Genomic DNA, 23,642 nt, shown 5'->3' with positions numbered 1-23,642 from the left:
CTCCCAAAGTGCTGGGATTACAGGCTTGAGCCACCGCGCCCGGCCTCTATTTCCTATTTTTATGTCAAGCATGTTTGGAATTGCTCATTAAGGTATTATAATATTTTCTTTCAAATTATTGTTTTTTTTTTTTTGAGACAGAGTTTCGCTCTTGTTACCCAGGCTGGAGTGCAATGGCGCGATCTTGGCTCACCGCAACCTCCGCCTCCTGGGTTCAAGCAATTCTCCTGCCTCAGCCTCCCGAGTAGCTGGGACTACAGGCGTGCGCCACCATGCCCAGCTAATTTTTGTATTTTTAGTAGAGACGGGGTTTCACCATGTTGACCAGGATGGTCTCGATCTCTTGACCTCATGATCCACCCGCCTCGGCCTCCCAAAGTGCTGGGATTACAAGCGTGAGCCACCGCGCCCAGCCTCAAATTATTGTTATATAATTCTACCATCTTTGTCTAATCATATATTGTATAATTTTGGAATGTCTATTGTTTTACAAGTCTGTTTTTCTCTTCATATATCAATATGATTGATTTGAGTTCATTGCTTTTTTTTTTAGAATGTTTAATATATGGTGAGGCAAGTCATTCACTCCCATCCAACCCCCACCCCATCTGCTTTTCTCTTTTATAGTTTTCTATTTCCAGACATTTATTTATCCATCTTTGAATCCTTTGCCTGGTCTAGTCCATAATGACTTTGCTATACTGGGCACTTAGTAACTGTTTGGTGAATTGAACTTGCCCATTAGAGGTTTGCGTTAATTTCCATTTTGGAAGAAATAGCCACACACTGGGTGCAATCTACTTAGTGCCATAAGCATTGAGCATCTACTGTGTGCTCTAGCATTGCGCTAAGTGCTAAGGACAAAGGATTGATAGGCTGTTTTAATATAATGTTCTAATAGACACAATAGCACCAATAGAGGTATTCACCATTAGTTTTGGAAGCACAGAGTGCTTAGTCTAGCCAGAGGTTTGTGAAAATCTTGGGAGAGCAATACTAGAAGAGTGAGTAGGGATTGACTAAGAAAAGACAAGACAGGAATGGCATTTCAGACATAGGGAAAGGTGGGAGGAAACCAAACATGTGTGAAGCAGCTTGTAGATACTAGAGCTTTAAGAGCAAGGGCTGGGGTGGATGAAAGTGGAAAGGGCTGACTGAACCTACCGCAGAGGTGCTTGAGGGCCATTGAAGGTTTATTTGTTTATTTAGTTTCTAATGAAATAATTCAGATGTAGCAAAGCATACAAAGAATAACATAGCCTGGGTGCGGTGGCTCACGCCTGTAATCCTAGCACTTTGGGAGGCTGAGATGGGTGGATCACTTGAGGTCAGGAGTTCAATACCAACCTGGCCAACATCGTGAAACCCTGTCTCTACTAAAAATAGAAAAATTAGCTGAGTATGGTGGCGGGCACCTGTCACCTGTAGTCTCAGCTACTTGGGAGGCTGAGGCGTAAAAATCGCTTGAACCTGGGAGGTGGAGGTTGTACTAAGCCAAGATCGCGCCACTATACTCCAGCCTGGGTGACAGAGCGAGACTCTGTCTCAAAAAAAAAAAAAAATTAAAAAAAAATAACAAGCCGGGCGCGGTGGCTCAAGCCTGTAATCCCAGCACTTTGGGAGGCTGAGGCGGGTGGATCACGAGGTCAGGAGATCGAGACCATCCTGGTCAACATGGTGAAACCCCGTCTCTGCTAAAAATACAAAAAACATTAGCTGAGCATGGTGGCGCGTGCCTGTAATCTCAGCTACTCAGGAGGTTGAGGCAGGAGAATTGCCTGAACCCGGGAGGCGGAGGTTGCGGTGAGCCGAGATCGTGCCATTGCACTCCAGCCTGGGTAACAAGAGTGAAACTCCATCTCAAATAACATAATGAATATTTATGTCATAACTCAACTGAAAAAGTAAAATGTTACAGGTATATTTGAAGTTTCCAGTAATAGTTCTCAATTACATGCCCATCCTTCCCTTTCTGAGCCATTGTCCTAAAGTTGGTGTTTATCATTCTCGTGCATTTTAATCATTCTTTTACATGGATATGCCTCACTAAATAATATATATTATTATTTTACATGATTTTGGATGTTATACAATGGAATCATATGTATTGTCAACTTGCTTTTTTTCTCTGAATGTTATGATTGTGAGATCCATGTTGATACATGTAGCTGTAGTTAATGCATTTTACTTTCTGGTATTCCATTGTCTCAGTATTTGACAGTTTATCCATTCTCCTGTGAAGAGTTTCAAGCAGAAGATAACATGGGCAGATTTATTTATTTATTAATTTATTATAATTTTTTTTGAGATGGAGTTTCACTCTTGTCACCTAGGCTGGAGTGAAATGGTGGGATATTGGCTCACTGCAACCTCTACCTACCAGGTTCAAGTGATTCTCCTGCCTCACCCTCTCGAGTAGATGGGATTACAAGTGCCCTCCACTATGCCCAGCTAATTTTTGTATTTTTAGTAGCAACGGGGTTTTGCCATGTTGGCCAGGCTGGTCTCAAACTCCTGACCTCAGGTGATCTGCCTGCCTCGGTCTCCCAAAGTTCTGGGATTACAGGCATGAGCCACTGCACCTGACGCAAATTTATGTTTTAGATACATTGCTTAGGATTGGATGTGAAGGATAGGTTTGAGATTATTGTAGAGCAGTGGGTTGCAAATACTTGGTATTCCTTTATCCTCTTAAAAATTATTAAGGATCCAGAAGAGCTTTTATTTATGTGGTTTATATTTATCAATTTTTAGCATATAAGTTAAAACAGAAAATTTTAAAATACTTGTTAATTTATTGAAAAATAATTACACACCCATTACATGTTGGCATAAATAAGAAATTTTTATGAAACCTATTTTTAAAAATACATAGTGGGAAGAGTGACATTGCTTTATATCTTTGCAAATCTCTATAATATCTGGGTTAATAAAAAGTTGTTAGATCCCCAAGTCTGCTTTTGCTTTCATTTTGTTTGATACCACATTATGTACCCTCTGGAATACTTCACTGTACACCCATGAGAATAAGGGTGAAAAAGGCAGAGGACATCATAATATTCTCATGAACATAGTTTTGGCATCTCAGCTTCTCCGAAAGAGTCTCAGGGAGCTTAAGGATTCCTTGGACTACACCTTGAGAACATTTGGTGTGGGGGAGCCAGTTTGGAGCCTAACTGCTCTTACGGAGTTGGGTTTCAGTTGAGCAGGTAGTGGAGATATCCAGAGGAAGAAAGGCCCTCTTTAGCTTTGATTTTGCCTTGTTACACTGCAGGATGGATCCATGCTGTGCTGACACCTGTGGACTGCCTTGCCTTTGGAGGGAACTTCTTACACAGCCTTAATATCGAGATGCAACTCAAGTGAGTCCTGAAACTGTGGTGATTCCATGTTGGCCATTGTCTGCTGGAGTCCTTGGCTCTTCCCTAGAGTGAGGAGTACAATGTAGAAGGAGGGGAGATGGCTAGAAAGGAATGGATTCTCTGAGGATTAACACGTTTTATGCACTTAGTAGTTATTTGACTGTGGGCAAATTATGTAACCGTTGAGCTCAAGTTTCCTAATGTGTAAAGCCAGATCTTGCAGAGTTGTTTTGAGGAAGAGGTAGAAAGCATCCAGAACAATATCTGATTCATAGGCGGTGCTCAGTAAATGAATCCTTGTTTTTGTTGTTGTGTCTCCTCCCTCTAGAGCCTATGAGATTGAGAAGCGGCTGAGCACAGCAGACCTCTTCAGATTCCCCAACTTTGAGACCATCTGTTGGTATGTGGGAAAACACATCCTGGACATCTTTCGCGGTATGGAGCCCTTTGCCAACTGTCCTTTTTGCCCCTCTCCCCTGAGCGAGTGAGTGAGTGTGTGTGTGAATGTGTAAGTAACACAGTTAAGTCGTGGTACTATTTCATTACCAGAAATATCATATCTCAAGCATATAAATTAAAACATCATGTTGTGTACCTTAAATATGTTCAATTTTTAAAAAGTGATAATTAGTGCTTAAAGAAATCTCCCTAGTGCTGCCCCCCTGCCCCAGCCCCAGCCCTTTCTTTTTTGAGACAGGATTTTACTCAGTCACCCAGGCTGGAGTGCAGTGGTGCAATGATCATGGCTCACTGCAGCTTCAAACTCCTGGGCTCAGGCAATTCTGCCTCAGCTTGCCGAGTAGCTAAGACTACAGGTATGGGCCTCCACACCTGGCTAATTTTATAATTTTTTTGTACAAACAGGGTCTCGTTGTGTTGACCAGACTGGTCTCAAACTCCTGGACTCAAGTGATTCTCCCACCTCAGTCTCCCAAAATGCTGGGATTACAGGCATGAGCCATGGTACCTGGCAATGCTACCCCTTTGTAATTTCACCCACTCTCCTCCCCTGTACCATCCAAAACTTCTGGAAACCACTAATCTGTTTTCCATTTCTATAATTTTGTCTTTTTTTGAGTGTGTGACAGAGTCTCATTCTTGTCACCCAAGCTGGAGTGCAGTGAGTGGCATGGTCTCGGCTCACTGCAACCTCTGCCTTCAGGGTTCAGGTTTTTCCCGTCTCAGCCTCCTGAGTAGCTGGGATTATAGGTACCCACCACCACACCTAGCTAATTTTGTTACTTTTTTAGCAGAGATTGGGTTTTGCCATGTTGGCCAGGCTAGTCTCAAAACTCCTGACCTCAGGTGATCTGCCTGCTTCGGCCTCCCAAAGTGCTGGGATTATAGGCGTGAGCCACAGTGCCTTGCTGAATTTTGTCATTTCAAGAATTTTGTATAAATGGAATCATATAGTATGTGACCTTCTCAGATTCACTTTTTAACTCAGCATAATGCATGACAGGGCATGGATTTTAAACTTTTTGTTTAGCCAGTGTGACTGAGAAAATTGGATCACAGTGAAATTATCTCTGTTTCCTGCTGCGCAATCTGAATAGTCTGAGAGTTTCCTGGATCTGCTTCCCCTGGGGATAAGGCACAGTCCTGACCATCCTGGCATCATCGATTTGGTTCTTCGGTATTAGCCTAGTTGGAAGCCAATTTACTTACTGGGCTTCTTCTTTCCTGGTCTAATCTGGAATACAGTGGGTCCCTTACTCAGGCCTAAGATTCTTCAAGGTGACTTGGCCAGGAGAAATTAGTATTGAGTTACAAAGTATGTCAGGGGCCGTGAGTGTAGCTTCATAGCCAATACCTCAAGCTCTTATTCTGCCACCTAGACTATCACTTAAGTGTTTAATCAGATGCTGGATGACTAACTGCTCATTACCTATTCCAAACAGCTTAGTTCAGTAGAAAATTACTTATAGAGCCTAAATCTGGCTGTTTATAGTAGCCTCCTGACATAAGGCAGAACATAGGTAATCCATCTTCTACATTAATGGCCTTTCAAATCTGTGTAGGTAGAACTCATGGTCCTCCTAAGTGTTCTCATTTTGAAACTCAAGGGGCACAGTAATGTCATGGAAGGGGCACAGGCCTCAGATTCAAATACACATGGTTTTAGTCATGACTCTGGCATTTGCTAGGCATGTGCCCTTGGTCAAGTCTCTTTGCCTTTCTGAGCCTCAGTTTCCTGGACTGTATAATGATAATACCTTGCGTACAGGATAAGTATAAGGGTTAAATGAGATAATAGACATCAAACTCCTACACTTACTAGGTACTCCGTAAATGAACACTGTTAGAACCGAGATCTGAAGTTGTGCTTAGAATCTTGAGCATTTTCTCTGGTTGCCTAACAAAGGTCACAAGTCCTTCACTTTCCTGCATGGCTTTGTTGACACTCTGCTTTCCTCTTTTCCCCTTTAGGTTTGCGAGAGAACAGGAGACACCCTGCCTCCTACCTGGTCCATGGTGGGAAAGCTTTGAACTTGGCCTTTAGAGCCTGGACGAGGAAAGAAGTAAATATGCCTATTTCTCTACCTCCTCTGGAGTTTTGCCCTTTGTTAGGGACTGGCTTTGGGTAGATGTTTTGGAGAGACAGAAGAGACCAGAGAAGCTTGTGGGCTCCTGGGTGTAGAGTAGAGATCTGGGCTAGGATTCCATAGATTACATTTTAAAATTTTTCTTTCTGATGATAAAAAGTAACACATACTTAAACTAGACAATCAGAAACATGTGGAAGGAAAAATATCATCTATAATTTTAATACTCAGCGGGAATTACTGTTAACACTTGGATTACATTTCCTTCTGGTCTTTTTATATGCATTTTAAAAGCATAATTACTATCACACTGTGTGGTTGACCCTTGAACAGTATGGAGGTTGGGGTGCAGACTCTTCCCCCCCCATGTAGTCAAAAATTCACATTCAATTTTTGCCTCCCTAAAACCTCAACTGCTAACAGCCTACTGTTGACCAGAAGCCTTACCAATAACATAGTCAATTAACACATATTTTGCATGTTATTTGTGTTATATACCATATTATTACAATAAAGTAAGCTGAAAACATATGTTTACTATTCATAAAGTGGAAGTGAATCATCATAAAGGGCTTTATCCTTGTCTTCATATGGAGGCTGAGGAGGAAGAAAAAGGAGAGGGATTGGTCTTGCTGTCCTGGGTGGCAGAGGCAGAAGAAAATTAGCATATAAATGAACCCATACGGCCGGGCGCGGTGGCTCAAGCCTGTAATCCCAGCACTTTGGGAGGCCGAGGCGGGTGGATCACGAGGTCAAGAGATCGAGACCATCCTGGTCAACATGGTGAAACCCCGTCTCTACTAAAAATACAAAACATCAGCTGGGCATGGTGGTGCGTGCCTGTAATCTCAGCTACTCAGGAGGCTGAGGCAGGAGAATTGCCTGAACCCAGGAGACGGAGGTTGCGGTGAGCCGAGATCGCGCCATTGCACTCCAGCCTGGGTAACATGAGTGAAACTCCGTCTCAAAAAAAATAAAATAAAAATAAACCCATACATTTCAAACCCATGTTGTTCAAAGGTCAACCATATATCCAATTTTGTGTTTGAATCTTTGGTTTAATCTTAATTTTCCTGTGTCACCAAAGTTCTCCAGAAACATTTAATAGTTATATGATACTCTTTTGCAGGAATGTACTATCCTTGCCTAACTACTTGCCTATTGCTGCTTCCTTTTTATTTCATTGAGGGGATAGTTTCAAAGAATCATACAGTAAATATCAGTCTTTGTCCCTTATTTCTGGATTGTTTCTTCAGGATGGATTCCTGGAAGAACAATTACTGAATCAAAGTATATGAAAAAATGTAAAGCTCTTGATGCATATTGTCAAAGTGGGTTTTAGAAATATACAAATGTCCATTTATCCAACTGAACACTAACCAGCTATTTAAAAAAAAAGGCCGGGCGCAGTGGCTCATGCCTGTAATCCCAGCACTTTGGGAGGCCAAGGCAGGCAGATTGCCTGAGGCCAGGAGATCGAGATCATCCTGGCCAACATGGTGAAACCCCATCTCTACTGAAAATACAAAAATTAGCTGGATATAGTGGCGCGTGCCTGTAATCCCAGCTACTTGGGAGGCTAAGGCAGGAGAATCGCTTGAACTCAGGAGGCGGGGGGTTGCAGTGAGCCCAGATCGCACCATTGCACTCCAGCCTGGTGACAGAGCGAGACTCTGTCTCAAAACAAACAGACAAACAAAAGAAACCTCTGTATGTACTGCTTTGGAAAGAGCTCCAGAATTTGTCAAGTAAAGGTATACAACCATCTGTATAGTATGTCATTTTACATGTGAAAAGGGGGAAACAAGAATTGTGTTAGTATATACTTACATATGCCTGAAGATATGATCTGGAGGGATGTAGAAACTAATGAAAATGGTTACCTGTGGGAGTGGGATGATAGGATTGATGACAGGGACAGGGTAGGAATGAGGCTTTTCAATATCTATCTTTTTATATTGTTTCTTTTTTTTTTTTTTTTTTTTGAGACGGAGTTTTGCTCTTGTTACCCAGGCTGGAGTGCAATGGCGCGATCTCGGCTCACCACAACCTCCGCCTCCTGGGTTCAGGCAATTCTCCTGCCTCAGCCTCCTGAGTAGCTGGGATTACAGGCACGTGCCACCATGCCCAGCTAATTTTTTATATTTTTAGTAGAGACGGGGTTTCACCATGTTGACCAGGATGGTCTCGATCTCTTGACCTCGTGATCCACCCGCCTCGGCCTCCCAAAGTGTTGGGATTACAGGCGTGAGCCACCGTGCCCGGCTTTTTTTTTTTTTTTTTTTTGAGATAGAGATGGAGTCTTTCTCTGTTGCCCAGGCTAAAGTGCAGTGGCTCACTATCCCTCTCAACTCACTGCAACCTTCGCCTCCTGGGTTCAAGTGATTCTTGTGCCTCAGCCTCCCGAGTAGCTGGGATTACAGGCGCCGGACATGATGCCTAGCTAATTTTTGTATTTTTAATAGAGATAGGGTTTCACCATGTTGGCCAGACTGGTCTTGAACTCCTGACCTCAAGTGATGCACATACCTCTACCTCTCAAAGTGCTGGGATTACAGGTGTGAACCACTGTACCTGGCCCATCTTTTTATATTGTTTGATTTTTGACCCATGTGAACAAATTAACTTTTCAGAATACTGAATTTAAAAAAAACACCCAGAAATCAAGAAAAGAAGAAATGTCAACATGTAATCTTAGGATTTAGTTGCTCCTTTTCCTGTGTATACTGTGACCAGCAGAGACCTTTCAGCCACTAGGGCTTAACTTGTACAATCTCCCCAGTTCCTATTGCCAACCTTCCCCTCAGATATTCTTGGACTTCATATTTTGAGCCTTCCCTTGCTCCCTGGGCTCACCTACACCTGGACCTTAGCCTGTGATTCTGTTTCTCCACATCTCTCATGTGTTGACTACCTTGAATTTCATCTCTGACCCCTCCCATGGAGTGAACTTTGAAGTGGCTATATCCCAAAAACACCAAAAAGGAGGTGGGTAGGGTCCAAGCACTCATGACTCAGGATAGACCTGGAGATCAAGGAATGGCCCCAAACAGAGTGATCAGTGGGAGCTGGAGGAGAGTAGAACATAGTTCTGAGGAGCCCATGCTCATGGAAGGAGTCTTTTGTGAAGTGCAGATGATTTGTAGGGGAGGAACTTGCTCCCTTACCTTTCCAGAAACCCTGGTCTGGGAAGGAGGAAGCCATAAGATTATCTAGCTGGGTCACGTGAGTTCTCAGCTCCCCATCTAGCCACCAAAATAAATTCCAGATAGATGAAAAGAGTTAAAGGCGGGGGGTGGGGGGAAGAAACCATGAGAAACAAGGAAATGCTGAGGAATTTTTTTTTTGGTCAGTCCTCTGGATACATAAATGATGTGAAAAGTGGTAGAAAAAACTCACAAAGGAAAACCGTGAGATCTACATAAAAATGTAAATCTCAGTACTGAAAAAGAGGGCAAACAAAAGAGAGGCAACTAACAGGGATTGCTCTGGGTTACCGTTGAGCTAGCTGTGGGCCAGTAGCTGCTCAGCACAGAGTTCCTTCCTCACAAGTGGAGAGGCTGGCTTGTCCTCATTGATCTCCTTGAGGTCCCTGACTTTTTTGAGGGGTATGGCCCAAGCCCACAACTTAGTTCCTTATACCTCTTGATACTGTCCTTTATTAGATAGATGTTTTCCAAATATTTTCTCTCAGTCTGTGGCTTGCAAAGTAGCAGAGGTGCTGACATAATAGAGGTTTTTCAAAAAGAACTTTTGCTTTTTAAGTCCAGTTGATCAAATTTTTTCTTTTCTGGTCCATGCTTTTTATGTCCTATCTAAGAAATCTGCCTAACTGAAGGCCACAAAGATGTTCTCCTCTGTCTAAAGCAGGGGTTTTCAGCTGGGGTGTGGTGGCTCACGCCTGTAATCCCAGTACTTTGGGAGGCTGAGATGGGCGGTTCACCTGAGGTCAGGAGTTTGTGACCAGCCTGGTCAACATGGCGAAACCCCATCTCTACTAAAAATATAAAAATTAGCTGGGCGTAGTAGCATGTGCCTGTAATCTGAGCTCCTGGGGAGGCTGAGGCAGAAGAATCGCTTTCAACCCGGGAGGTGGAGGTTGCAGCGAGCCGAGATGGCGCCATTGTACTCCAGCCTGGGCAACAATAGCAAAACTCTGTCTCAAAAATAAAAAACTCATAATGTTTTACAACAGCTTACTAATTTGTGTTGTCGCATTCAAAGCCGTCCTGGATAGTGGGTTGGACAAGCTTGGTCCAAAGGGTTTACAGTTTTAGGTTTAACATTTAGGTCTCTGATCCATTTTAAGTTTGTGTTTGTGTGTATGGTGTAAGATATGGATTGAGGTTCTTTTTTTTTTTTGCATGTAGATATCCAGTTGGTCCAGAACCATTTGTTCGACTACCCTGTCTCCATTGAATTGTCTTGACCTATTTGTCCAAAATCAGTTATCTCCTTGTGTGTGGGTTTATTCCTCATGCCTCTTGTTTGACAGGCTCTGCCAGACCATGAGGATGAGATCCCGGAGACAGTGCGAACTGTACAGCTCATTAAAGATCTGGCCAGGGAGATCCGCCTGGTGGAAGTAAGGAGCATGGGGCAGGGAAGTGAAGGCATTTGGGAAGGCCCTGAGGCTCAAGTGACAGGTTAGGCCTCTGCAGTTAGCATGAGAGCCCAGGGGGAAGTGTCAGCAAGACCCTAGTAAACACCCAATTCATTTGTTCAAATAATTACTACTGTATTTACCCAAGTGTGCCACACGTTGGGCTAGGCTCTTAAAATGTATAAATAGTGCCTGACCACAAAGAACTCAGCCTAGTAGAGGACCTGAGCAAAATTAACCTCTCTGGGCTTCAGTTTCCTCATCTCCAAAATGGAGATAATTGTGCCTACTTAAGGATTGTTAAAAGGATTAAATAAGGTAATGTAGGTTGAGCACAAAAGTAGAGTGCTGGGCACACAGAAGGTGCACAATAAATTCTGATGGTGGGTCATGGTGGTGGGTGGTGGTGGCAGTTGTTGTTGTTATTAATATTTTGACTCAGTCTCTGCATTCTGCAAAATGACAGTTCTCTCGGGGTGAAGATGATTACAAAGCCATGTTTCAACAGGTGGCATATACCAAGAGGCAGTAAGGTATAGTGGTAAGAGATTCAGAGAAACCTGGGTTCTGGTTCCTGCTCTGTCACTTGCAAGCCTTTCAGAGCCTCAATTTCCTCATCTGTAAAGTGAGGATAACACTAACTTTTCAGAATTTTGTTAGGATAAAAAGCTAATATATATAGAGCCCCTCGCACAGTGCCTGGCAGAGTAAGTACTCAATAAATGTGAGCCATTGTTATTAGTAGAATTCATAGTGAAGAGATAAGTTGGTGTGGGATGGTGAAGTAGCAGAGGCACCAGAGGAGAATTAGACTTTCCTTTAAGCTCAGAAGCTATAAAGTTCTATTTAGTGCCCAGGATATATACGTCCATGCTGAAGGGTGGTCAGAGTGAGCTGGGAAGTTGGGCTTCTAGCCTCACTGCTTGCAGCATGTTTCACTGCCTACACCATAGCTTACAGTGTCCACTTCCTACCTCTCATTTTCCTCCACTCCCATCTGTCAAAATCATTCAGGATAGTTAAAGGCCTACCTTTTCTCCAGCACTTCCCACTTAAACCACAAACTTTGGACTGGTTGGAAGAGGACTTAGAGATAGGTTATATGTGGTCCATGGGCTTTCAAACATTTTAAAGCAATGGAATCCTTTTTTTAAAAAAAGACATTTTAGGGGAAGCCCAATATTTAAAGCATAGCTGCTTTGAATAAGATGAAGGTGGGAGGCCTAGGGCTCCACTTGTTCTTCTCATTCGCCTTCTATCTACCCCCAATTCTTAGGGCTTCTCCCAAGAAGCTCAAAGGAGCCACAGAACATCTTCAAAAATCACCTTTCCAGTTTAGTCCTTTAATTTTACAGCTGAGCAAACAGTCTCAAATGGTCAGATAACTTTCCTTAGGTTACAGAGCTAGCTAGTAGCTGAATTGGGACTAGAACCTCTCTCCTTCTCTTAGATCCTATAGTCCTTAGAATTTGAACCACAGATTAGTACTTGATTGTTTTCTATCTCATGTCAGCTACTTATGGAGTATTTTCTCTCCAATTTTGACAGTAGTGTTTTGCTCGTCTTCTTACTTGTCAATGGCTGGGTAAAGAAATGCCACCCAATAAATTCTTGATGACTCATTATGGAAAAGCTAGGGTGTGCATACGTGGAGCATCTATAAGCCACTTCCATGGCAGTACCATTGGTGCCAGAAACAGACCTCTGCTCTTAGTGTTGAGAGAACCCTTGAGTAAGCTCTAACCCCATCATGTACTAACACTCTTGTAGGACATCTTCCAACAGAACGTTGGGAAGACGAGCAATATCTTTGGGCTGCAGAGGATCTTCCCAGCTGGCTCCATTCCCCTAACCAGGCCAGCCCATCCCACTTCAATGTCCATGTCCAGGCTGTCACTGCCCTCCAAAAATGGTTCAAAGAAGAAAGGCCTGAAGCCCAAGGAACTCTTCAAGAAGGCAGAGCGAAAGGGCAAGGAGAGTTCAGCCTTGGGGCCTGCTGGCCAGTTGAGCTATAATCTCATGGACACATACAGTCATCAGGCACTGAAGACAGGCTCTTTCCAGAAAGCAAAGGTGGGTGCTGGCCCATGGGTTCAGCCCAACCCTTTTGGGTGTCCCTTGGAAGAGCAGGATTTCAAAAAGCAGGCTATCCTGTCTGGCTACCATGTCCCTTAGGCCCCCTGGTGTTTGGCTACCAGTCCCACTCATTTAACAGGCATTTATTGAGACCTTTCTATGCTGGGCACTGTGATAGGTGCTGTGGATGTAACTCTCAAGAGGCTGACAGGCGAGTGAGAAAGACAGACATAAAAATAAAAGAATGCAATCAAGTATTGTGAATGCCACAATCAAGAGTGTGTGTGGGACCCTGAGATACAGAGGAGGGTTGATTCTGTCTGGATAGGGAAGATTTTTCAGGAGCTCTTTTTAGAAAACATGACACTTAGCTGAATTTTGAAATGCTAGGACGGGAATGAGATTTGAAAACATTGCATATAAGTGTCAGGTTGTAGTCTTGAGCATGAGCAGGTCCTTGAGAAAAGCCTTCCACCAGGGCTCCTTCTTGCCTCAGGATTGTGATTCTCTCCATGGGCACCTGAAGATGTGCCCCCTCTTTTAAGAGAACATGGTTCACAAGATTGATAGGTATCCCCTGAACCAGCACACATTTTCAACCTCCTGCCCCTGTGATCAGTAGGGGTGGGGGGACGGTATAGCAGAAGGCCTTGGCTCAGGTGGTTTTCAGTGAACTCAACCAGTGAATCCGGAGGGAATTTGGCATCTTGATTCCCAAGGGAGTCCCAGACAGGTGACAACTGAGCCTCCTACTCCTGCAGTTCAACATCACTGGTGCCTGCTTGAATGACTCAGATGATGACTCACCGGACTTGGACCTTGATGGAAATGAGAGCCCATTGGCCCTATTGATGTCTAATGGCAGGTGAGTTGGGAAGGAGGATCACAGAGGTAACTGGAATTGTCAATGGTAATATGCCACTGAGACAGGGAATGGAGTTGGAATCTAGGGGTTGGGACATGGGCGAGGAGGGACAGTACTTAGGGCAATACCTAGATATTAATGATGTGTCATTGCTTAGTTCAGAGAACCATGGTGTGGTGTTGGAGGTGGGTAGAGGGAGAGGTCTGAAATTGAATTGGCAAACCTGAGAAAGATTTTATATTAGTTCTAGAAACTTCAGCAAGTCACTGGGAGAGAACCACGGGTAGAAATTAGTATAGCATACTTATTAAAAGCATTAGTTTTTTTCTACACCTTTTGACTTGCCATTAGATTTTTAGGAATTTAGTTTACAGAAATCCTTGTACACAAGTATATAATGACAAATGTTCAGTATTCACTGCACTGTTGTTTGTAATAGTAACTGGAAACATCCAAATGTTCATCAGTAAGGGCTGGATAAATGATGGTATATCTATAGAATATATGAGATAGTTCCATATCTATTGACACAGAAAGATGTTCAAGGTATATTTTTAAAATCAGGTTACAGAATAATACATAGGAATAGTTCCATTTTTACTTTTAAAAAGGCATGTATGCACATGGGTATGTATATGCACGTATGGAAAAGCAATATAGAGACTTTTGTATTTTTTTGAAGAGGTTTGAAAATGTAATTTACAAGGTTTAAAAATAAAACAATGTGAAAGAGAACAGTGAAAAATCTCACACCCATCTGTTTTCCTGTTTACCTCCCCATGGACAACCAATGTCAGTGGTTTTCTTCCAGAGATACGTATGTACATTTAGGCAAATAGCGTGATGTGATATGTGTGATGTGTGTGTGTGTATGTAAATAAATTAAAAAAAAAAATAGAGATAGGGTCTCTGTATTGTCCAGGCTGATCTCTAACTCCTAGACTCAGGTGATCCTCCCACTTCGGCCTCCAAAGTTCTGGGATTTCAGATGTGAGCCACCTGGCCTAGTTACATATTTTATGCTTGTTACACCAAGGTGTTTTTTTTTTTTTTTGAGACAGAGTCTTGCTCTGTTGACCAGGCTAGAGTACAGTGGTGTGATCTCGGCTCACTGCAACCTCCGCCCTGTTGGTTCAAGTGATTCTCGTGTCTCAGCCTCCCAAATAGCTGGGACTGCAGGCACACACCACCACATCAGCTACTTTTTGTATTTTTAGTAGAGACGGGGTTTCCACATGTTGACCAGGCTGGTCTCGAACTTCTGTCCTCAAGTGATGCTTCCCTCAGCTTCCCAAAATGCTGGGATTACAGGCATGAGCCACCATGCCTGGCCTTGTTATACCAAGGTTTTTAACAGTGGCTATCCCTGGAAAGTATGATAGGGAGGTAAGAGAGCAAATTTTCACTTAAGTAGCATTTGAATTTTGTACAATGAGCATGTATTTTCTTTAAGTAATTTTAAAGGAACAATTTTTAAAAGAATAAAATAAAAGCTGTTTGCAACAAAATCATGGGCTTGGGAATCAGGCAATCCCAAGTTTAAATCCCAGCTGTGACACATATTCACTGTACTACTTTGGCAAACTAATTAACCTTTCTGAGCTTCAGTGTCCTCATTATACGTACTCTATAGTTAAAATTTACTTTACAAAAAAAAAAAAAAGAAAAAACAACAACAAAAAAAAACTTATTTAAGGCCAGGTGTGGTGGCTTACACCTGTAATCCCAGCACTTTGGGAGGCCAAGGTGGGAGTATCACGAGGTCAGGACGAGGTCAGGAGATCGAGACCATCCTGGCCAACATGGTAAAAACCCATCTCTACTAAAATACACACACACACACAAAACCAATTAGCCTGGCATGGTGGCATGTGCCTACAATCCCAGCTACTTGGGAGGCTGAGGCAGGAGAATCGCTTGAATGCGGGAGGTGGAGATTCAGTGAGCCGAGATTGTGCCACTGCACTCCAGCCTGGGTGACAGAGCAAGACACCATCTCAAAAAAAAAAAAACAAAAACAAAAACATAAAACCTTACTTTAGGGTTGCTGGAGGATTAAATGAGATAATATATGTAGAATGTTAACCATAGGACCTGCCATATAATAAATGCTTAATGATAATAATAAATGATGAAAATAGAGACAAAAGTATTCACCATGAATATGGTGATAATAATGTGGCTATGGCCAGAATCTAAGAAGATTGTCACAGAAAGCCTGAAATACATAGAGGCAGATGCAGGGGAAGGCATTAAGGGCTATTTTACTCAGAACACTAGATAGCAGCAGTCAAGAGTCAAGTGCAGAGTATGAAAATGTAGGACCACAACCAACCAAGGTAACTTAATAAGAGGTAGGAAAAAGTTATCTTCAGGTTCATCTGGGCCCACCTGTGTGGTAAATAAGGGAAAAGGGAGTGAGAGTAAGGCAGATTTTGAAAGCAACAGAGCTATTTTTGGGGGTTGAGAATCCGGTTACTAAAGTGTAAGATTAGAGAGACTGCTGAATATTGCCTTTATCCAGAACTCATGATAGGTCTGGAGAGGAGAAAATTTAGAGTCCTGAATCCAGCCTATAATGGCTATTGAGGTTACAATAAGACATTTCCTGCCCCCCACCCCTCCAGCGGTCCCTCTTGTGTTGCTGCTTATTACCTGCTGCAGCTGCCAGAAGCTGTTAAGTGAACCCAGATAGTCAAAGTATAGAAATATTTACAGATGATATGATACTATGTCTGGGCTTCTCTCTAAACTTGGTGTTTTGCAGAGAGTGGGGTATAGATGAAACAATACTGGCTGTATTGATCATTGCTGAAACTTAGCTGAGTAATAGGTACATGAGAATTCATTATACTTTTATGTTTTTGTGTATGTTTGAAATTTTTCTTTAACATTTTAAAAAAAATTATTAGAGACAGGGTCTTGCTGTATTGCCTGGGCTCAAGCAGTTCTCTCTCTCTCTTTTTTTTCCCCCCCATTTATTTATTTTATTGCATTTTAGGTTTTGGGGTACATGTGAAGAACATGCAAGATTATTGTATAGGTACACACGTGGCAGTGTGATTTGCTGCCTTCCTCCCCATCACCTACATCTGGCATCTCTCCCCTTGCTATCTCTCCCCAGCTCCCCACCCCTCACCATCCCTCCCCTATTACCCCCCAACTGACCCCAGTGTGTAGTGCTCCCCTCAAGCAGTTCTCTTGTCTCAGCCTCCTGAGTTAGCTGATACTACAGACATGCACTACCACAACCCAGCTGAAATTTTTTTATTTTTTATTTTTATTTTTTTTCAGGGTGAAGGGAAGGAGGCAAGGGTCTGAAATATTTAATTACTAGAAGTTAATAAAAGATCGGGTATACGTAACTATCATTTATTGAGCATCTGTTCTGTGTCAGTCTATCTTAGCTGTTTACATATACTATTTGATTTATTCCTCACAACAACCCCAAAAGTAATTATTATTATCTCCTTTTGCTAATGCGAAAACTGAGAGCCAGAGAACTTTATAATATTAGCTACATGGAGCAGTTGACATGGATCAGGCTCTGTATGAGCTGATTTAATCCTCAACTCTCTGAGGTAGAAAACAGGTCAGTTAAATAATAGCCACTTCACTGAAAGTCAGTTTAACAAAATTACAAAAGTTGCTGAATGTATCAATATACTGATTTACCAAAAACATGTTTCCTTTTAACTGATTATGAGGTTTTATCTAGCAGTTTGTATTGGTTAATATCATCTACTATGGGCCGGGCACGGTGGCTCAAGCCTGTAATCCCAGCACTTTGGGAGGCCGAGGCGGGTGGATCATAAGGTCAAGAGATCGAGACCATCCTGGTCAATATGATGAAACCCCGTCTCTACTAAAAATACAAAAAACATTAGCTGGGCATGGTGGCGCGTGCCTGTAATCCCAGCTACTCAGGAGGCTGAGGCAGGAGAATTGTCCGAACCCAGGAGGTGGAGGTTGCGGTGAGCTGAGATCGCGCCATTGCACTCCAGCCTGGGTAACAAGAGCGAAACTCCTTCTCAAAAAAAAAAAAAAAAAAAATCATCTACTATGTGTTAATGGGATTGTCTAAGCCACTTTTGAGTTCTGGACAAAGGCAGCGTTCATTTCAACCAGTAGTCATGGGTTTCTTCACTTACTGGCCAACATTTGTTATTTTCTTTTTGACTATAACCATTCTGGTGGATGTAAAGTGTTATCTCATTGTATGTGTATGTGTATGTTTTTTTTTTTTTTTTTTTTTTTGAGACGGAGTTTCGCTCTTGTTACCTAGGCTGGAGTGCAATGGCGCGATCTCAGCTCACCGCAACCTCCGCCTCCTGGGTTCAGACAATTCTTCTGCCTCACCCTCCTGAGTAGCTGGGATTACAGGCATGCACCACCATGCCCAGCTAATTTTTTGTAGTTTTAGTAGAGACGGGGTTTTCACCATGTTGACCAGGATGGTCTCGATCTCTTGACCTCGTGATCCACCCGCCTCGGCTTCCCAAAGTGCTGGGATTACAGGCTTGAGCCACCGCGCCCGGCGTATGTGTATTTTTTTTAATAAAAAATAAAATATGGCTGGCTGCAGTGGCTTGTGTCTGTAATCCCAACACCTTGAGAGAGGCTAAGGCGGGCAGATCACTTGTTGCCCCTGGACTGCAATACGGTATTATTAACTATAGTCACCTTGCTGTACATTAGATTTCTAGAATTTATCCTACATTATTGAAATTTTGTCCTCTTACCAGTGTGTTTCCTGTCTACCTGGTAACCACCATTTTACTCTTTGCTTCTATGAGTTTGACTTTTTTTTTTTTTTTTCTTGAGACGGAGTTTCGCTCTTGTTACCCAGGCTGGAGTGCAATGGCGCGATCTCGGCTCACCGCAACCTCCGCCTCCCGGGTTCAGGCAATTCTCCTACCTCAGCCTCCTGAGTAGCTGGGATTACAGGCATGCGCCACCATGCCCAGCTAATTTTTTGTATTTTTAGTAGAGACGGGGTTTCACCGTGTTGACCAGGATGGTCTCGATCTCTTGACCTCGTGATCCACCCGCCTCGGCCTCCCAAAGTGCTGGGATTCGGCTTGAGCCACCGCGCCTGGCCTGAGTTTGACTTTTTAAACAAATTTTGTTGAGACAGGTTTTTGCTCTGTCACTCAGACTAGAGCACAGTGGTGCGGTCATAGCTTACTGTAATCTTGAACTCCTGGGTTCAAGTAATCCTTCCTACCTCAGCCTTCTGAATAGCTTGGACTACAGGCATGTGCCACCACACCTGGCTAATTTAGCAACAAAACAAAAAACATTGTTTTTTGGTAGAGACAGGGTCTTGCTTGTTGTTCAGGCTGGTCTCGAACTGCTGGACTCGAGTGATTCTCCTACCTTGGCCTACCAATCCCTGGGATTATACACATGAGCCACTGCACCCAGCTGAGTTTGACTTGTTTAGATTCTACATATAAGTTAGATAATATTTTTTTCTGTGTCTGATTTGTTTCATTTAGCATAATGTCCTCCAGTTTCATCCATGTTGTCACAAATGGCAGTAAGGTTTTTATTTGCATTTCCCTAATGACTAACGATGTTGAACCATTTATATATTATCTTTGGAGAAATGTCTTATTCAAATCTTTTGCTTGTTTTATAATTGTGTTGTCTTATTATTGAATTCTAAGAGTTTTAAAAATATTCTGGATACAGACTGGGCATGGTGGCTCATGCCTGTAACCCCCCAGCACTTTGGGAGGCCAAGGTAGGCGAGTCACCTGAGGTCAAGAGTTTGAAACCAGCTTGACCAACATGGTGAAACCCTCTCTCTACTAAAAGCACAAAAATTAGCCAGGTGTGGTGGCACACACCTGTAGTCCCAGCTACTTGGGAGGCTGAGGCAGGAGAATTACTTGAACCTGGGAGGCAGAGGTAGCAGTGAGCCAAGATCACGCCACTGAACTCCAGCCTGGGTGGCAGAGTGAGACACTGTCTCAAAAAAAAAAAAAAAAAATTCTAGATACAAATCCTTTGCCAGATAACGATTTCCAAATATTGTCTCCCAGTTTGTGGCTTATATTTTATTTTCTTAATGGTTTCTTTTGAAATACAAAAATTTTTAATTTTACTTAATCCCAGGTCATAATGATATTCTTCTCTGTTTTCCTCTAGTTTTATAGTTTTAGCTTTTACATTTAGACATGTGATGCATTTTGAGTTCATTTTTGTGTGTGATGTGAGGTAAGGGTCCACATTCATTTCTTTGCATCCATATTTCTTTTTTTTTTTTTTTTTTTGTGACCAATTCTCGCTCAGTTGCCAGGCTGGAGTGCAGTTGGCACTATGTCAGCCCACTGCAACTTCCGCCTCTGGGGTTTAAGCGATTCTCCTGCCTCAGCCTCCCGAGTAGCTGGGACTACAGGCACCCACCACCACACCTGGCTAATTTTTGTATTTTTAGTAGAGACGGGGTTTCACCATGTTGGTCAGGCCAGTCTCAAACTCCTGACCTTGTGATTCACCCACCTCGACCTCCCAAAGTGCTGGGATTACAGGCGTGATCGACTGTGTCCAGCCTCTTTGCATCCATTTTTCTCAGCAACATTTATTGAAAAGACCATCCTTTCCCCCACTTAGTTGCTTTGGCACCTTTTGTCAAAAATCAGTTGATCATAAATTTTAAGGGTTTATTTGGAACTCAAAAGTTCTTTTCTACTGATCTGTATGTCTGTGTTTATGCTAATACTACATTGCCTTGATTACCGTAGCTTTAGAGTAAATTTTGGAACTGAGCAGTGTAAGTCCTCCAACTTTGTTCTTTTTCAAAATTATTTTGGCTGTGTTAGGTCCTTTATATGTCTATGTACATTTTACTACCAACTTTTTATTTAAAAAGCTGGCTGGATTTTGATAGGGATTGTATTGAATCTGTAGGTCAGTGTAGAGAGAATTGCAATCTTAATATTGCTAGTGACTGTTTCTATGTTCTGTTTCCCTTCAGTACGAAAAGGGTGAAGAACTTACCCAAATCTCGGCGAACCAAGATAGCAAAGAAGGTAGACAAGGCTAGGCTGGTGGCAGAACAGGTGATGGAAGACGAATTTGACTTGGATTCAGATGATGAGCTGCAGATTGACGAGAGATTGGGAAAGGAGAAGGCAACTCTCATAATAAGACCAAGTGTGTCTCTGTTCTTTCTTTTTCCTCCCCTGCCCGTATTTTGGGGTTGGTTGGTTCGTTTGTTTTGAGACAGAGTTTTGCTCTTATTGCCCAGGCTGGAGTGCAATGACACAATCTTGGCTCACTGCAACCTCCACCTCCCGGGTTCAAGCAATTCTCCTGCCTCAGCCTCCTGAGTAGTGGGATTACAGGCTTGTGCCAACATGTCTACCTAATTTTGTGTTTTTAGTAGAGATGGGATTTCACTACGTTGGTCAGGCTGGTCTCAAACTCCTTACCTCAGGTGATCTACCCACCTTGGCCTCCCAAAGTGCTGGGATTATAGGTGTGAGCCACCGTGCCCAGCCTCTGCCCATTTTATATTTGATTTTTGTCCTCTTTTTAAGTTGGAGCTTCGCTCTTGTTACCCAGGCTGGAGTGCAATGGCGCGATCTCGGCTCACCGCAACCTCCGCCTCCTGGGTTCAGGCAATTCTCTTGCCTCAGCCTCCTGAGTAGCTGGGATTACAGGCACACGCCACCATGCCCAGCTAATTTTTTGTAGTTTTTTAGTAGAGACGGGGTTTCACCATGTTGACTAGGATGGTCTCGATTTCTTGACCTCGTGATCCACCCGCCTCGGCCTCCCAAAGTGTTGGGATTACAGGCGTGAGCCACCGTGCCCAGCCGATTTTGGCCCTCTTGATGCACTCAAGACCTTAGGCCTGCACTTGTTGACATTCTGCTATACTAGGTTCTAAAGGCCTTCATTGTTTCCTTTGTTCTAGAGATTTATTTATCAGCTGATCCTTAATCTCTCTAAATTAGTCATCTGTGGTCATTACTTCCAAGAAAATTAGTCTTATTTTTCTTTTTCTGGGTCTTTGGCTGAAATGCTAATCATAGCTTCATAAGTGCATTCCATTGTTTTCTAGAATTTCCCCGGAAATTGCCCCGTGCGAAGCCTTGCTCTGACCCCAACCGAGTTCGTGAACCAGGAGAAGTTGAATTTGACATTGAGGTAGTCTTCTGCCCTGGATCTAGTCTTCTGCTCATTCTGGTGATAGAGACAGAAGGCAGATTGTCATTCTAGTTGGGGGATATGCATTCATTTCATGAATAATTTACAGGGTCTCCTTACTCTGTTGCCCCGGCTGGGGTGCAATGGCATGATCATAGTCCACAGCAGTCTTGACCTCCGGGACCAGCTCAGCCTCCCTAGTAGCTGGGATCATAGGCTTATACCACCACACAGGGCTAATTCTTTTCTTTTTGAGACAGTCTTGCTCTTGTTGCCCAGGCTGGAGTACAGTGGCATGATCTTGGCTCACTGCAACCTCTGCCGCCTGGGTTCAAGCGATTCTCCTGCCTAAGCTTCCCAAGTAGCTGGGATTACAGGCGTCCACTATCACGCGCAGCTAATATTTTTAATTTTAGTAATCACAGCGTTTTGCCATGTTGGCCAGGCTGGTCTTGAGCTCCTGACCTTGTGATCTGCTTGCCTCGGCCTCCCAAAGTGCTGGGATTACAGGTGTGAGCCACCACGCCCGGCACATGAGGCTAATTCTTTAAAAAAACTTTTTTTTGGTAGCAGTAGGGTCTCGCTGTGTTGCCCAGGCTGGTCTCAAACTCCTGGGCTCATGCAGTCTTTTGCCTTCGCCTCCCAAATTGCTTGAATCACAGGGCGAGCCAGTGCACACAATGAAATATTTATTAAATGAAAGATTGTGTGCTAAGTGTGCTGAGTATATAAATGGAAGATTTCAATTTAATTGAAATACATTAAAAAATCCTTTAATACAGAGTAGAATAAAAGTGTGGGCTAGGTGCCGTAGTTCACGCCTGTAATCCCAGCACTTTGGGAGGCCGAGGTGGGTGGATCATGAGGTCAAGAGATTGAGACCTTCCTGGCCAACATGTTGAAACCCCATCTCTACCAAAAATACAAGAATTAGCTGGATGTGGTGATGTGCGCCTGTAGTCGTAGCTACTCGGGAGGCTGAGTCAGGAGAATCACTTGAACCCGGGAAGGAGAGGTTGCAGTGAGCCGAGATTGTGACATTGTACTCCAGCCTGGTGACAGAGCGAAACTTCATCTCAAAAAATAAAAGTCAAGTGTGATTTAGCATTAAGAGTATCTAACATGAAGTATCTGATGTGACCTTGCACAAATTATTTAACTTTCCTGTGCCTTAGTTTTCTTATCTGTGTTAAAATGGGAGTATAATACCTACCTCACAAAGATACCTTGGAAATTAAGATAAAAGAGTGAATGTTCTGCTTAGTACTTGGTCTATACTTGGTGCTCAGAAGATATTAGTGTCAGGAGTCAGACCATCACCCCTGTATTGGGGCCTTACTAGACCAATCCTGGGCAGCTGAGGTGATACACTCTCTCTCCAACAGGAGGACTATACAACAGACGAGGACATGGTGGAAGGGGTTGAAGGCAAGCTTGGGAATGGTAGTGGAGCTGGTGGCATTCTTGATCTGCTCAAGGCCAGCAGGCAGGTGGGGGGACCTGACTATACTGCCCTCACGTGAGTACTGGCTTTTATCTTCCCTTTCCAGGCTATCAGACAGCAACCCCTGCTCCCGCCCAAGGTGCCAGGTCAGCCAATTAGTAGATAATTTATTGAGCCATTTAAAGGGACAAAGAATTATCCAGGGCATTTGGGTGAAAGAATAAAGTAGGCATGAAACCTGTCGTAAGGAATTTAAGATCTGATGGTAATAAGATGTATAGACTTTAAGAGGAATTGATTTTGGGCACTTAGGAAGTTGGGAAGAGGGGCTGGAAGAATCATGCAAGGAGAATACAGCATGCATAAACAGGGAGGGAGGTGTGCCCCTTTTTTTGCCACCTTGCCTGCTGTCTGTGGAGAGACATAAGGCAAAAAGGACTGACTTTTCATGAAAACAGTGTTTCATACTGTCTTGATCCTTAGGTTGAATTCTAAATTTTTACTTTGGGTGATTCTCCCCTTCCTCCCACCTTGATCTTCATAGCTGTTATCCCTCCTCCCTGAGTATTCTGATGACCAGTTT

The 23,642-nt window shown here is 43.1% G+C and overlaps 1 protein-coding gene across 3 annotated transcripts in view; it reads left to right on the top strand.

The window, feature by feature from the left end:
* Window positions 1-23,642, top strand: part of PHF8 (PHD finger protein 8) — a 108,277-nt gene that overhangs the window by 42,481 nt on the left and 42,154 nt on the right. Inside the window, exons 9-18 of one of the 3 annotated variants that reach the window (XM_032267028.1) lie at window positions 3,275-3,362; window positions 3,691-3,797; window positions 5,793-5,884; window positions 10,404-10,493; window positions 12,282-12,584; window positions 13,349-13,452; window positions 20,438-20,616; window positions 21,530-21,615; window positions 23,001-23,043; window positions 23,166-23,205. In XM_032267028.1, coding sequence (XP_032122919.1) covers window positions 3,275-3,362; window positions 3,691-3,797; window positions 5,793-5,884; window positions 10,404-10,493; window positions 12,282-12,584; window positions 13,349-13,452; window positions 20,438-20,616; window positions 21,530-21,615; window positions 23,001-23,043; window positions 23,166-23,205 — 1,132 coding nt within the window. Of the gene's footprint in view, window positions 1-3,274; window positions 3,363-3,690; window positions 3,798-5,792; window positions 5,885-10,403; window positions 10,494-12,281; window positions 12,585-13,348; window positions 13,453-20,437; window positions 20,617-21,529; window positions 21,616-23,000; window positions 23,135-23,165; window positions 23,206-23,642 lie in introns of all 3 variants that reach the window. The other 2 variants (XM_032267027.1, XM_032267029.1) reach the window with 2 other exon arrangements.

Source organism: Sapajus apella, unplaced genomic scaffold, assembly GCF_009761245.1.
Source record: "Sapajus apella isolate SASKATOON/1434 unplaced genomic scaffold, GSC_monkey_1.0 scaffold164, whole genome shotgun sequence".
Lineage (NCBI taxonomy): Eukaryota > Metazoa > Chordata > Mammalia > Primates > Cebidae > Sapajus > Sapajus apella.
The sequence above is the reverse complement of the archived record's forward strand: the minus strand, read 5'-3'. Positions and strand labels throughout refer to the sequence as shown.